We start from the raw sequence: 14,763 nt of genomic DNA on the forward strand, positions 1-14,763 counted from the left end.
ACCTGCACAGTACTCTCGGTTTGTCAATGGAGAGCTCCAGTCATCCTCCCAAGAGCTCTTTATCCCCAATATTAATACTAATAATAGCGGATCCTATTCCTGCCTCATCTATAATGTTTTTCCTGGGTCTATAGGACCACAGTCAAGAATGTTACAGTTCTTAGTAAGGGGATCTCTGAAATATCAGCACCAGGTTTGGAGTGGAGTCTTTTGTCTTTCTGGGAAGGTGCAGAAGCATTGAATTTCCAGCCCATATCTATGGGAACAAGCAAAACTCAGTCTTCCCACAAGCCTCCTGCTTCATCCCAATGTCTAATGGCCTCCTGGTTCTCTGGTTTCTGGCTAATAGTTATGGAGCTTGTAATGTGAGGAGGAGGTTCTCCCAGTCTTGGAAAGCTTTAGGTTGTGTGAGGGACTTTCCATGGTTAGGAGAGCCTCAAGGTCAAGATTTCTTTCTGTGCTTAACACAAGCTTTCCTGTCTCCTCCATTTTCTTTTTATGACCTCCATGACCTACAACAAACACCCATGGCTCAACTTTGCTCCCATTCTTATTCTCCAAATTGGAGAATATTCCCTACAGATGGGGACTAGACCTCTACTCCCAGGTCTGCTCCTGTCTCAGTTTTGACTCCATGGGATGGGAAGAGTGGGAGAAGATGCCTGGGAGCCCTGTTCTGAGTCAGGGTGAACCATGAAACTGACAGTTGATGATGCTCTTTTGCTTATTCTTCTCAAGCTTCAAAAAACAAATAAAAGCCAGGGAGTGGTGGCACACAACTTTAATCCCAGCACCCTGGAGGCAGAGGCAGGCAGATCTCTGTGAGTTCAAGGCCAGCCTTGTCTACAGAGCAAGATCCAGGAAAGGCAGAAAGCTACACAGAGAAACCCTGCCTCAAAAACCAAAACAACAAGAACAAACCAAAAAACAAATAGCTGAGTATGGTGTCACACAGCTTTAATGCTAGCACTGAGGAGGGAGAGGCATGTAGATAGTATGAGTCTGAGGAGAGCCTGGTCTACATAGCAAGTTCCAAGCAAGCTAGAACTGTACAGTGAGACTCTGTCTCAAACAATATCAATACTGAGGATTAGACTTGTAGGCTGTGCTCAGAAATGTGATTATTCAGTTCTTCTCTGTAGTATTTAATCCATATACATGGTGCAGGAAATACATTTTCTTCTACAAACAGAAATCCTTCAGATAGGGATTTCTCCAAGTCCTGAGATCTAGCCTTTAACACCTTTAAGATTAGCTGGGCCATCTTAACACCATGACAATTTGTTTAATTAAATATAAACAGTAGGCTATTTCATAAAAGAGGGACCTAATTGTTCACACTCACAGAAAGTGTGAGCAAGAATCCCCACAAAAATCATTGAGAAATACATTCCCCCCATCATGAGATTTCTGGACATGTGGGCTGAAGAAGCTCCCAGTGCGGAATCTACACAAATACCCTGAGTCAGGGTCACTGTGAGTGATCTAGATAGGAGTAAATTTCAGCTCTCTACCTACAGACCTTATCTTGAACCCAAACATGCAATCTTACAGAGGACCCCTTCATTCTATGGCCCTGTGAACGGGCTGATTTCTTTGAGGGTGAAGGACTCTCAGCTAGTCCCCTCCACTATTTATCCACAGATCCAGTGACTACACCCTCCATCCAAGTCACCAAAAACACAGTCAAAGTCCTGACCTCTGTGTTCCTGAAGTGCTTGTCAAACGACACTGGGATCTCAATCCATTGGCTCTTCAAAGGCCAGAGTGTGGTACTCACAGAGAGGATGAAGCTGTCACAGAACAACAGCACCCTCCAAATAGACTCTGTGAGGATTGAGGATTCCGGGGATTATCAGTGTGAAGTATCCAATCAAGTCAGTTCCAAGAGGAGTGACCCCATCCAGGTGGACATAATACGTGAGTGACCTCTGCTCCCTCCTTACTTTATAGTGCTGGTTATGGGGGCAGTTTCTTTATCAACAGAGTGGAGAATGGGTCAAAGTCACAAGGAGAAAAACATTGTTCAGGAAACAAATACAGCAGGCTTGGTGATGGATGCATGTTTGTCTCATGATACAACACCAAGCAAGCTTAGCGCAGTGCTGCATGCACTTGACCCCAGCACATCAGAGGCAGAGACAGTTGGATCTCTATGAGTTCCCAACTACCCTGGTCTTTGTAGCCAGTTTCAGGTTAGTCAGAGCTACATAGTGAGACCCTGTCTCAAAATAGAGAGAGCACGAAGCAGGAGACATAGAATTACAAGGCTGAGCTCTGATTACATTGTGAGACCCGGTCAATATTAACAACAATAGATGTCAATATAGCAAATGGAAATGCAAAGTGATTAAGAGTTTAGGGTCTGAATCAGTCACACAGTCAACTCTCAGAGTAGTAACATATTCATGTTACTCTACACTTCTTTCAACACATTCCGATCTTCTTTAGATTATTTCCAATGCCTAATATGAATAGTGCATAGACACTAGTCTTACTGTGTTGAGTACAGCACAAAGATAGGAGGAAACAATACATTTTTCACTGTAGAGATACTTTTTCAAGTAGTTTGTTTCCAAGGGTTCATTCCATAAATATAAAATGCATAGATAGAAAGGACCTGTAATGAGTTTCTTACTACATTTGCATATTTATTCATTTTGTGTGCATGTCCCACACCCATGAGTGGAGGTCAGGAGACAGTTTGTGGGAGCCAGTTCTCCAGGGACATGGGATTGAACTCAGATGGGAGAATCAGCCCTTTATCTGCTAAGCCATTTCACTGGCCCACATTTGTTTGTGCATTTATTTCTGTGTGGCAATTAGGGGTGGGTATTGTGTGGGAGTACGGCAGACACTCTTCCCAACTGAGCCATCTTGGTGGCCCATATTCTGAGTTTATCTTCATGCTGATATTTGAAGCATGACATCCCTGCACAAGATGCTTTTTTCTAATAACTGGGTTTTTTTGGTGTGTAGTAGTATGTGTGTGTGTATATATATATAGTTTATGGGACTGGAGAGATAGCTCAATAGTTAAGAGCCCTGGCAGCTCTTCCAAAGAACAGGGTTTCAATTCTCAGCACCTACATGGAAACTTATTACTGTCTATAACTGATGTTCCAAGGAATTCAACACTCTCTTCTGTCCGCCTCAGGAACCAAACATGCATCTTCTGTAGAGACATATAAGCAGCCAAAAGGCCCATATGATGCATCTGGCATCATAACAAAGATACCAATAGATACCATTTGAAATCCAGATTCAAGATGCTTTCATCCTGTCTCTTAAAAGTCTGATAACTTTCAGCTCTGATCTTTGATCCATGTAGAGCTGATTTGTATATGTTGTTAGTGAAGGCTTAACTTCATTCTTTTTCCTGGATATCCCATTTTCCCCGACATCCCTTGTTTAATTGATTATTCATTCATCATTGAACAATGTTAGCAGCCTGATCAAAACTCATCTGGTCACAGAGTGTCAGATGGACAGCAAGAATGCCTTCCAAGTTCTGTAACTCAATAGAACAACTCTGTTTCACAGCAATAAATACAAAAGAGCCAGCGGAAATGAATTTTTTATATTTTTTTCTTTTCTTTTTTATTAAGATATGTTCTATTTGTTTACATATCAACCACAGATTTCCCACTCCTCCCTCATCCTACCTCCCAGCCTTTCCCCTCGCAACCCACCCCTCACTCCCACCTCCTCCAAAGAAAGGTCTTCTCTGGGGAGTAAACAGAGCCTGGTACCTACAGTTGGGGCAGGTCCAATCCCCTCCTCCCTGTACCATGGCTGAGCTAAGTGTCTCAGCATAGGCACTAGGTTCCAAAAAGCCAGCTCATGCACTAAGGATAGGTCCCAGTCCCACTGCCTGGGGTCCTCCTAAACAGTTCAAGCTAAACAACTGTCTCACTTATCCATAGGGTCTAATCCAGTTCCTTGGTGGTTCCTCAGCTATTGGACACAGTTCATGTGTTTCTTCTAGTTTGACTAGTTTTCTCTGTACTTTTTCCAATCATGGTCTCAATATCTCTTGTTTATATGATCCCTCATCTCTCTCATCGATTGAACGCCTGGAGTTCCACCTGGGGCTTAGCTGTGGATCTCTGCATCTTACTCCATTGTTACTGGATGAGGGTTCTATCATGACAGTTAGGGTGTTCGACCATCTCATCACCAGTGTAGGTCTGCTCAGGCTCCCTCTCAACTATTGCCAGTAGTCTATGTGGAGTCATTGTAGTCTATAGTGGAATCATCTATGTGGGTTTCTGGGGACCTCTCTAGCACTCTGCATCTTCCTATTCCCATGGTGGCTTCATTTATCATGGTATCTCTTTCCTTGTTCTCCCACTCTGTTCCTGATCCAGCTAGGACCTCGTGCTCCCCTAAGCTCTCTTTGCCCTGACACTTGCCCTCCATCACCCCCTCTCAACCCCAGCTTGATCAGTAGATCTTATCCATTTCTCCATCGCTGGGCAATCCTGTGTCTTTCATAGGGTCTTCTTTATTAGGTAGCCTCCCTGGAGCTGTGAGTTGCAGTCTGCTTATCCTTTGCTTTTTATCTAGTATCCACTTATGAGTGAGTACCTACCATGTTTGTCTTTCTGAGTCTGGGTTACCTCACTCAGGATGATTTTTTTCTAGTTCCATCCATTTGCCTGCAAATTTTATGCTGTCATTGTTTTTCTCTGTTGAGTAGTACTCCATTGTGTATATGTACCACATTTTCTTTATCCATTCTTCAGTTGAAGGGCATCTAGCTTGTTTCCAGGTTCTGGCTATTCCAAATAATGCTGCTATGAACATAGCTGAGCATGTGTCCTTGTGGTATGATTGAGCATTCCTTGGGTATATGCTCAAGAGTGGTATAGCTGGGTCTTAAGGGAGCTCAATTCCCAATTATCTGAGAAATTGCCATACTGATTTCCAAAGTGGCTGTACAAATTTGCACTCCCACCAACAGTGGAGGAGTGTTCCCCTTGCTCCACATCCACTCCAACATAAGCTGTCTTCAGTGTTTTTTATCTTAGCCCTTCTGACAGGTAGGTGTAAGATGGCGTCTCAGAGTCATTTTGATTTGCATTTCTCTGATGACTAAGGATGTTGAGTATTTCCTTAAATGTCTTTCAGCCATTTGAGCTTCTTCTGTTGAGAATTCTCTGTTTAGCTCTATAGCCCATTTTTAATTGGACTGTTGGGTATTTTGATGTCTAATTTCTTGAATTCTTAAATATTCTGGATATCAGTCCTCTGTCAGATGTGGGGTTGGTGAAGAACTTTTTCCATTCTGTAGGCTGTCATTTTGTCTTATTAACCATTTCCTTTGCCCTACAAATGCTTCTCAGTTTCAAGAGGCCCCATTTATTAATTTTTGCTCTCAGTGTCTGTGCTCCTGCTGTTATATTTAGAAAGTGATCTCTGATGCCAATGTATTCAAGCCTTTCTCTTCTTCTCTTACTTCCTGCTTTCTCTTCTATGAGGTTTAGAGTAACTCCCACAGTTGAATATTCCCCATAGATGGGGATTAGACCTCTGCTCCCAGGTCTGCTCCTGTCTCATGGGTGAGGGGGGTGGCTCAGCTCTGACTCCATGGGATGGAAAGAGTGGGTGGAAAAGGTGCCTGGGAGCCCTGTTCTGAGTCAGGGTGAACCATGTCACTGATAGTTGATGATGCCCTTTTGCTTGCTCTTTTCAAGGTTCAAAAAACATATGTCAGCTGAGTGTGGTGGCACACATCTTTGATGCCAGTACTGAGGAGGGAGAGACAGGTAGATAGTGTGAGTTTGAGACCAGCCTGGTCTTCATAGCAAGTTCCACATGAGCTTGGACTGTACAGTGAGAGCCTGTCTCAAAAATATCAGTACTCAGCATTAGAGTGGTAAGCTGTGGTCAGCACTGTGATTAATCACTTCTTCTCTGTAGTATTTAATCCATATCCATGGGGCAAGAATTAAAATGTTTCTACAAACAGAATTTCTTCAGTTAAGGATTTCTCCCAGTCCTTAAAAGGCTATTTCATAAAGGCAGGATCTGACTGTTCACACTCACAGAAAATATGAGCAAGAATTCCCACAAATATTATTGGGAAATACATTTCTCCCAACCATGAGATTTCTCTACATGTGGGCTGAAGAGGCTCCCAGTGTGGAATCTACACAAATACCCTGAGTCAGGGTCACTGTGGGCTGCCTTGGTAGGAGTAAGATTCAGCTCTTTCTTTACAGACTATATCTTGAACATGTGATCTTGCAGAGGGCCCATTCATTGTATGTGCCCTGGGAGCTGGCTGAGATCTCTGAGGGTGAAGGACTCTCAGCTGATCCCCTCCACTGTTTATTCACAGAACCAGTGATTAAACCCTCCATCCAATTCACCAACAACACAGTCAAAGACCTGACCTCTGTGTTCCTGAAGTGCTTGTCAAACGACACTGGGATCTCAATTCATTGGTTCTTCAAAGGCCACAGTCTGAGGATCACGAATGAGATGAGGCTGTCCCTGAACAACAGCACCCTCAAAATAGTCTCTGCCAGGAGTTCGCATTCCGGGGACTATCAGTGTGAAGTATCCAATCAAGTCAGTTCCAAGAGGAGTGACCCCATCCAGGTGGACATAACAGGTGAGTGACCTCTCCTCCCTTGTTACTCCATAGCTTTTGGGGTGGGGGTTGGCAGTTTCTTTATCAACAGAGTGCAGAATGGGTCAAACTCACAAGGAGAAAAACATGGCTCAAGATACAAATACAACCAGCTTGTTGATGGATGCATGTTAATCTCATGATACAACACCAAGCAAGCTGAGCACAGTGCTGCATGCCTTTAACCCCAGCACAGCAGAGGCAGAGACAGTTGGATCTCTATGAGTTCCTAACCACCCTGGTCTTTGTAGCCAGTTTCAGGTTAGTCAGAGCTATATAGACTCAAAAGAGAGAACATGAAGCAAAAGGCATAGAAGTACAAGGCCACTCAACTGAATGGACTAGGCTCTGCTGACTCCCCATGGGAGACATTGCCTTGGAGGAGTTAGGAAAAGGGGTGTATTGGGCAGGAACACTGGTGGACTGGGGAAATGAGGAAAGGGGAATCTGTGTTTGGTTTGTGAAATGAATAGAAAATCTCAATAAAAAAGAAGCACAAGGCCAGCCCAGATTACATTGTGAGACCGGACAATAATAACAACAATAGATGTTAATATAGTAAATAGAAATGCAAAGTGATTAAGAGTTTAGGGTCTCAGTCAGACACACAGACCACCCTCAGAATCTAGTAAAATATTCATGTTCTGCTATACCCCATACCACACAATCATTTTCTTTAGATTATTTCCAATACCTAATATGAACACTGCATAGACCTAATATGAATACTGTTGAATACAGCACAAAGATAGGAGGAAACAATACACTTTTTATTCCAGAAATACTTTTCCAAGTAGTTTGTTTCCAAGGTTTTGATCCATAAATATAAAATTCATAGATAGAAAGGACCTGTATTGAGTTTCTTACTACGTTTGCATATGTATTCATTTTGCATGGTTGTTCCCCTCTAGTGTGTGGAGGTCATAGGACAATTTGTGGGGGCCAGTTCTCTGGGGACAGAGAATTGAACTAAGGTACGTGAGTGAGCCCTTTATCTGGTAAGCCATTTCACTGGCCCACATTGTTTGTGCATTTATATCTATCTGTGTGGCAGTTGGGGGTAGGTACTGGGAGGGAATACAGTAGGCACTCTTCGCAACTGAGCCGTTTTGGAGGCCCATATACTGAGTTTCTTATCCTCATGCTCCTTGCACAAGAATCCTTTTTTCTGATATCTGTTTTTTGTGGTGTGTAGTAGTAGTAGTAGTATAAGTAGTAGTAGTAGTAGATGTGTGTGTTTGTGTATTTGATGTGTAACTATTGAGCTATCTCTCCAGTCCCATAAACCAAATGCATGGAAAGATAGCTCAATAGTTAAGAGCCCTGGCAGCTCTTCCAAAGAACAGGGGATCAATTCCCAGGACCCACATGGCAGCTTATTACTGTCTGTAACTGAAGTTCCAAGGAATTCAACCCCCTCTTCTGTCCTCCTCATGTAGAAAACATGCATGTGGTATAGAGGCATATAAGCAGCCAAAAGGCCCATATGATGCATCTGTCATCACAACAAAGACAACATTTGAAATCCAATTTCAAGGTGCTTTCATCCTGTCTCCTAAAAGTCTGATGACTTTCAGCTCTGATCCATGTTAGGTCTTTGATCCATGTAGAGTTGATTGGTATATGTTGTTAGGTGAAGGCTTAACTTCATTCTTTTACATGGATATCACATCTTCCTAACATCCCTTGTTTAACTGATTTTTCTTCCAACATTGTGCAGTCTTAGCACAATGTTAGTAATTTTTGAAAACCACTTTAAGCTCCAGATTTTCATCCTCTGAATGGAAATAATTTCTATGTGACAGACTCATCATATAGATGAAACCAGATACAAATACTGGGCCAGCCACATCATAAATACCATACCACCTTGGTCAACATTAGCATTAATAATCACTCTTGAGCAGACTGGTGAGGTTTGAACCCTAAATGGTCACAACAAGGAGTAAAGAGGTGAGGACGGCATTGATACATAAGGAGCTACTAAATAAAAATGGGAGAGAAAAAATGAGGGGCGTGTCTGGTGCAAAATTTGTAAACCTGGTAATTTACTATATTTCATCCTCCAGGATGTGACCATGAAGGGCTGAGACAAGCAAGTTATTAGTGGAGGAATATACTTGTGAAGGTGAGCCTGGGATAGCCCTCAGGACACATGCAGATATGATCTCTGTGGAGGCAGAGAAGGAGGCATGTCTTAGATTGCAGTGCAGTTCCAACAGTGTTTCTACAAGTTTGAGGCTGAGTTCCCTACAGTAACCATGCAGAGGGATTTGGGGTCTTACAGAGTCTGCCTTGCTGTCCTACCCCACTGCAGAAACCATGGTCAATAGCCTGGGCATTCTGTCATTTAGGTCATAGCCACAAGAGACCACTTATTCGTGGCTGCCACAACTGAGACCCTGAGAATAAGATGGAAACGCTGGATATTCAACACACAAAATTGCAATCTCCCTGTCTAACATTCTCACAGCTTTACATGATTGCCTCAATGAAGTTGATGGAATTCAAGGATTGGAAAGAAGAGGGAGAACTAACCTAGAAACACAGGGAGGTGAAAAGAACACTTGCTAAGATCCTCACACTTCAACTCACCCAATCAGTCTTCCCCCAGCAAGGTGGGAAGGTGTTTATCAGTTGTAGGAGTTTTCTGGTAGAAATTCCGGGTCACTTATGCATATTAACGTATCTTCTGCAAATAAGGAAAGTTTGACTTCTTCCTTTTCAATTTGTATCCCCCTGATTTTAGTTTTTGTCTTATTGCTCTACTTAGAACTTCGAATACTATATTGAATAAATATGGGGGGAGTGGACAGCCTTGTCTTCTTCCTGATTTTAGTGGAATTGCTTTGTGTTTCTCTCCATTTAATTTGATGTTGGCTGTCAGACTGCTATAAATTGCCTGTATTACATTAAGGAATGTTCCATGTATTCCTGATTACCCCAAGACCTTTGTCATGAAGAGGGTGTTGGATTTTGTCACAGGCTTTTTCAGCATTTAATGAGATGATCATGTGGGTTTTTCTTTCAGTTTGTTTATATGGTAGATTGCATTGACAGATTTATGTATTTTGAACCATCCTTGCATATCTGTATGAAGCCTACTTGATTGTGGTGGATATAAATATATATATATATATTTACTCATTCTTCAATTCAATCTGCCAGATTTTATTGAGTATTTTTGCATCAATGTTCATGAGGGAGATTGGTGTGCAATTCTCTTTCTTTGTTGCATCTTTGTGTGGTTTGTGTATCAGGGTGACTGTAGCCTTGTAAAAAGAGTTTGGAAATGTTCCTTCTGTTTCTGTTATGTGGAACAATTTGAAGAATATGGGTATTAGCTCTGCTTTGAAAATCTAGTAGAATTCTGGTCCTGGGCTTTTTCTGCTTTGGAGGTTTAATGACTGTTTCTAGTTTCTTAAGCGTTATAGATCTATTTAAATTGTTTATCTGGTCTTGAGGTAATTTTGGTATATGGTACCTATCCAGAAAATTGTACATTTCTTTTAGATTTTCCAATTATGTGGATTAGGGTTTTTGAGGAATGACCTAATCATTCTCTGGATTTTCTCATTTTTTGTTTTCATGTATCCCTTTTCATTTTTTATTTTTTTTTATTAGGATGCTCTCTCTGTGCCTTTTGGTTAGTTTGGGGAAGGGCTTGTCTATCTTGTTGTTTTTCTCAAAGAACCAAGTCTTTATTTTATTGCTTCTTTGTATTGTTCTATATGTTTCCATTTTATTGATTTCAGCCCTCATTTTGATTATTTGCTGGCATCTATTCCTCCTGGGTGACTTTGCTGCTTTTTGTTCTAGAGCTTCTAGGTGTGCTGTTAAATCGCTAGTGTGAGATTTCTCCAACTTCTTTATGGGGGCATTTAGTGCTTTGAATTTTCCTCTTAGCACTGCTTTCATAGTGTCCCATAAGTTTAGGTGTGTTGTACATTCATTTTCATTGAATTCTAGGAAGTCTTTAATTCTTTCTTTATTTCCTCCTTGACTGATTTGTGATTCAGTAGGGCATTTTTCAGTTTCCACGAGATTGTAGATTCTAATTTTTGTTGTTGTTGAAATATAACTTTAAGCCATAGTGGTAAAAAAAAAATCGAGGAGTTATTCTCAAATATTATTAAGGACCCACCTTAATAATATTCTTCCCAGGAGCCGAGAAGGGAAGCCTGTAAACACTGACAATTATTTTTTAGAAATGAATCTGAGGAAACCAAGATCTTTCTTTGTCTGTCAACTTTATTCATCTGGGATAAAATCCTGTCTACAGAGCTACAGTTCTGTTCTCCTGCCTAGCTCCTGTCTTACCTGATTTCTCTCTATATTTACCTACTGTCCCCTCTAAGCTCTAACTTAATTCTGCCTTGACAGGGCCGTCTCATGTTGGCCTTACTCATCTAGTATTTCCCTATCTGGCTCTTCCTCATCTTCCATCTTGTCCTCAAGTTCTCACCTCAAAATCTTCCTCTAAGTCTCCTTATACCTCTCAGTTTTGCCACGGGTCTGAGGTATTCAGTTATAAACCCAATCAATAGCAATCCCCTGGCAGAGCAAGTCATCAGGCTTGAATTCCTGCAGGGTCATAAAGGCAGGTAAAAATTTTCCTCAAGGAGTGAATATCAGGCTTTCTTTTACAACCCAAAAGAGAGTGGTAAAAGAGGAGGTCAACTGAGAGCTAATGATTGGTTAGTAGATCAAAAAAGGGGATTTATGTACTCAGTCTACATTTCTAGAAGTGGTTAGGTAAGAAGTTAGGAGTCTATAATGTTAGTGAGGTTGTATAAGAAAAGAGGGTCTCTGCTTAAATTGCACAAGAAATGAAGCTATCCTCCTGACCTAGGAAACGGGCGTTGTTTCTATAGTTGTTACCTTAATTCTGGAGATTATTTGATTTGATGCTTGATGGGTATTTTAGATAAATACACTGTTAGGAGTTCTTGGAAGCACACTTAGCATACAAGAAAATCATTATAGGAACCAGCTAATTTATATACAAAAGCTATAAATATCACCAAGACTTCTTAAACCATGACTTGACCTTTAGAAAATTCCTTGACCTTTCCAAGTAGCAGCTTTTGGGATAGTAGCTGAATTCCATTATGTTTTCCTATGGCTTGCAGCAGTTCCAGTGTTTTCATTTATTAAAAAAAGAGAATGTTTAATTCTCTCTAGGGTAGAGAAAAACATGAAAAAAAATTAAATTTGGAGATGACTTGAAGAATGAAAAGTATTGGTTAATTATTATTTATAATCAATAGTCTATGTAGATGGCAAGCTGAGAATTAGTTTAGTCATCTAATAGGTGTAGTTGTATATAATCAGAATATCTATGTCCCAAGAAGGGAGCAGAGGAGTACCATAAAAATCTATCATTAGCTAGTATAGCATAATATAGTCAAATGTGTCTAATTACTATAATTGTGACTTATCAAATAAATGATTAGTTTGGAATATACCGCTATCAATCTCTGATTAGTGGTATTAATTTGGTTAAACTGTATTTAAAAGAGGCATTATTAGATAAAGAGTTACTTGAGTTAGTCATGAGCACCTGTGGGAACAAGGCTGCAGTTAAAACTGACTTAATAATTAAAATTTGTAATCAAGGCAATATTGACCCATTTAGCTATGGGAGGACTGTAATAATCTGTGTCAGGGTATACATAGCAAGACTTATATACAGAACAGTGTCAGAAGTACTTGAGGAGAAAATCTGATAGTATATATATTTCAGGATCATGGGCAGAATTTATAGTATTAATAATAGAGCATTTTTTAAGGGCAGTACAGCCCCTGGGCTGGGGAATTCAGCACTGAAAGTGGGATAAGTCACAACGGGGCTGTAGAAGTCATTCATGGTTACTTCCTGCTGATATGGATCTGAAGCTGAGGGTCTTAAAGGCTGGAATGCAGTGGAAACCCAGGAAGAACAGGCTATTTCAGGCTCTGCAGGGTAAGACATGGGTAGCAGGATTTTCTGTCTCATGTGCTAGAGGGCATGATACAGGGCTGAGCTGGACAACACATCCATGTGGGCTGGAGGATGGAGGATGGGGTGCAGACCTGCAGCTAGACAGCATGTCTGTAGTCCAGAGGATGTAACTCTCTAAATCATCAGAATTTCTGCTGGAAACAAATGTATGTATTAGTACATGCATTTGATGAGTTTTAAGGAGGAAACTTTTTTTCTTAAGTATACCTATGGAATATTAAATTTATGGTTTTAGAAGATGAGAGAAAGGGATATCAGGCCAGGGAGAGAAGGAAAACCCACCATCCTAGAGAAGAAAAAGAGAATTTGTAAGTGGAAGACATAAAGTGTAGTCAGGTTGCATTCCTCCTGATCCTTCTTGGCTTGTGAGCATTGGTGAATCCTGATCTCCTGAAGCTTATAAGAACCTTCTAAAAAGACAAAATATTTAGACATATTAGCAATATTATAACAGTGGTTATGTGTCAGAGCAAGATTATGAATCTTTGGAGTCTCAAGAAAACAGCAGGGTAGTTAGAGTATGAAATCTGAAATGTTTTCATTTATAATATATCTCAAGTCCTGATTATCTTTTGAACAAAATTAATAAAAATTCATTTAGGACAGGATTACACAATGTAAGAAATGTCAATGCTTATGTCTAGCAAGTCAATTATTTTCTTTCCCTGTATTTTAAGGGTTTAGTTGGTCTGGAATATTTAATTTCCTGAACCCAGAAGACCATAACATTAGAATCCAAACTGGCAGCTCCCTTAGGCACTGCTCTGTAGAATCTGAATTGTTTTTGTAGGAGGTTTACAATAATCTTAATTTTCCCAGTAAAGTCAGGATCAATCATTCCTTGGACAATTATTATACCTTGTACAGTGGAGGAGCTATGGCCTTTTATTAGCCCCAGGTCTCTTCTGGGGGACGTCTGTAGACTAATGTACTAATGCATATATAAGTCTATTTCTAAAGCCTATATATCTCAGATCTCAGATCTCAAGAAAAACTTTATCCATAGATCTAACATAGGTATACATCCTCAGTATCTTTAGGTTATTTACTGAGATGTGGGTATCATTTATACCATACCTAGATGTTTATATATTATATTTATCTCTCCCAATAACTGGCAATTCATATATCATAAGTTATTTTTTAACTTTCCTAAACAGTCTCTATATCTAAACTTTTATACCCTTATAAAAACTTTACATCCAAAAGCATTTATGTATTTAATTAGTCAGGAGACATAGGTGATTGATTATTGAGAACAGTCAATGTAAAGTAAATTTCTTTTAATGAAGGAATAGTAAAAGCTTATTCTGAAATCTGTTTGGTGAGCTATCTTTTATTGAAAATTGGATAGCAAGGCAAATTATCTTTAGACCTGGTAAATGGAAATATAATCTAAATGATCTCAAAGTATAATTTGGACTAATTCCTGGCTGTAAGAGGCATGGCATAATTTAAAGTGGGAGGCTTAAACATTTTTTAAATGTCATAGGTGAAGTAAGAAATTGGTTATGCTAATATTCATCATATTTAGCCTGTTTCTAAACATACATTTGTATAGAGAATTTGATCATTTATAAGATGATCAAGTTTTAACTTGTATCCTAATAACTATCTTTAATAGCTTATAATTTATATATAACTTATCCTTAAGAATGTACAGTTTAGGTCTGTCAATCATGTGCATTTTTACAATGACTACTGGTGTTAAGCATGTTTTTGGTTTTTGCTTTTGAGACAGGGTCTCACTATATACTCCCAGCTGGCCAGGCTGGAATTCCCAGAGTAGTGGGATCAAAGGTGTGCACCACCTTGCCTGGCCCATAAGCATTTCTTTTTTCTTTTTTTTTTTTTTTTCATTTTTGGTTTTCTAAGACACGGTTTCTATGTATATCCCTGGTTGTCTTAGAACTCACTCTGCAGCCCAGTCTGGCATGGAACTCACAGATACACCTGCTTCTGCCTCCTGAGTGCTTGGATTAAAGTCATGTGCCACTACGCATAACTCCATAGCATTTCTATTTTTTTTTAATTTTTGGTTTTTTTGAGACAGGGTTTCTCTGTGAAGTTTTAGTGCCTGTCCTGTATCTCGTTCTGTAGACCAGGCTGGCCTCAAATC

The 14,763-nt window shown here is 40.1% G+C and overlaps 1 protein-coding gene across 1 annotated transcript in view; it reads left to right on the forward strand.

Annotated features, from left to right (window-relative positions):
* The window catches only part of LOC131895713 (carcinoembryonic antigen-related cell adhesion molecule 1-like), a 79,674-nt gene that overhangs the window by 49,646 nt on the left and 15,265 nt on the right, over positions 1-14,763 (forward strand). Inside the window, 2 exon segments of the mRNA XM_059246240.1 lie at positions 1,645-1,920; positions 6,347-6,622. Coding sequence (XP_059102223.1) covers positions 1,645-1,920; positions 6,347-6,622 — 552 coding nt within the window.

Source organism: Peromyscus eremicus, chromosome 1, assembly GCF_949786415.1.
Source record: "Peromyscus eremicus chromosome 1, PerEre_H2_v1, whole genome shotgun sequence".
NCBI classification, from domain to species: Eukaryota; Metazoa; Chordata; class Mammalia; order Rodentia; family Cricetidae; genus Peromyscus; species Peromyscus eremicus.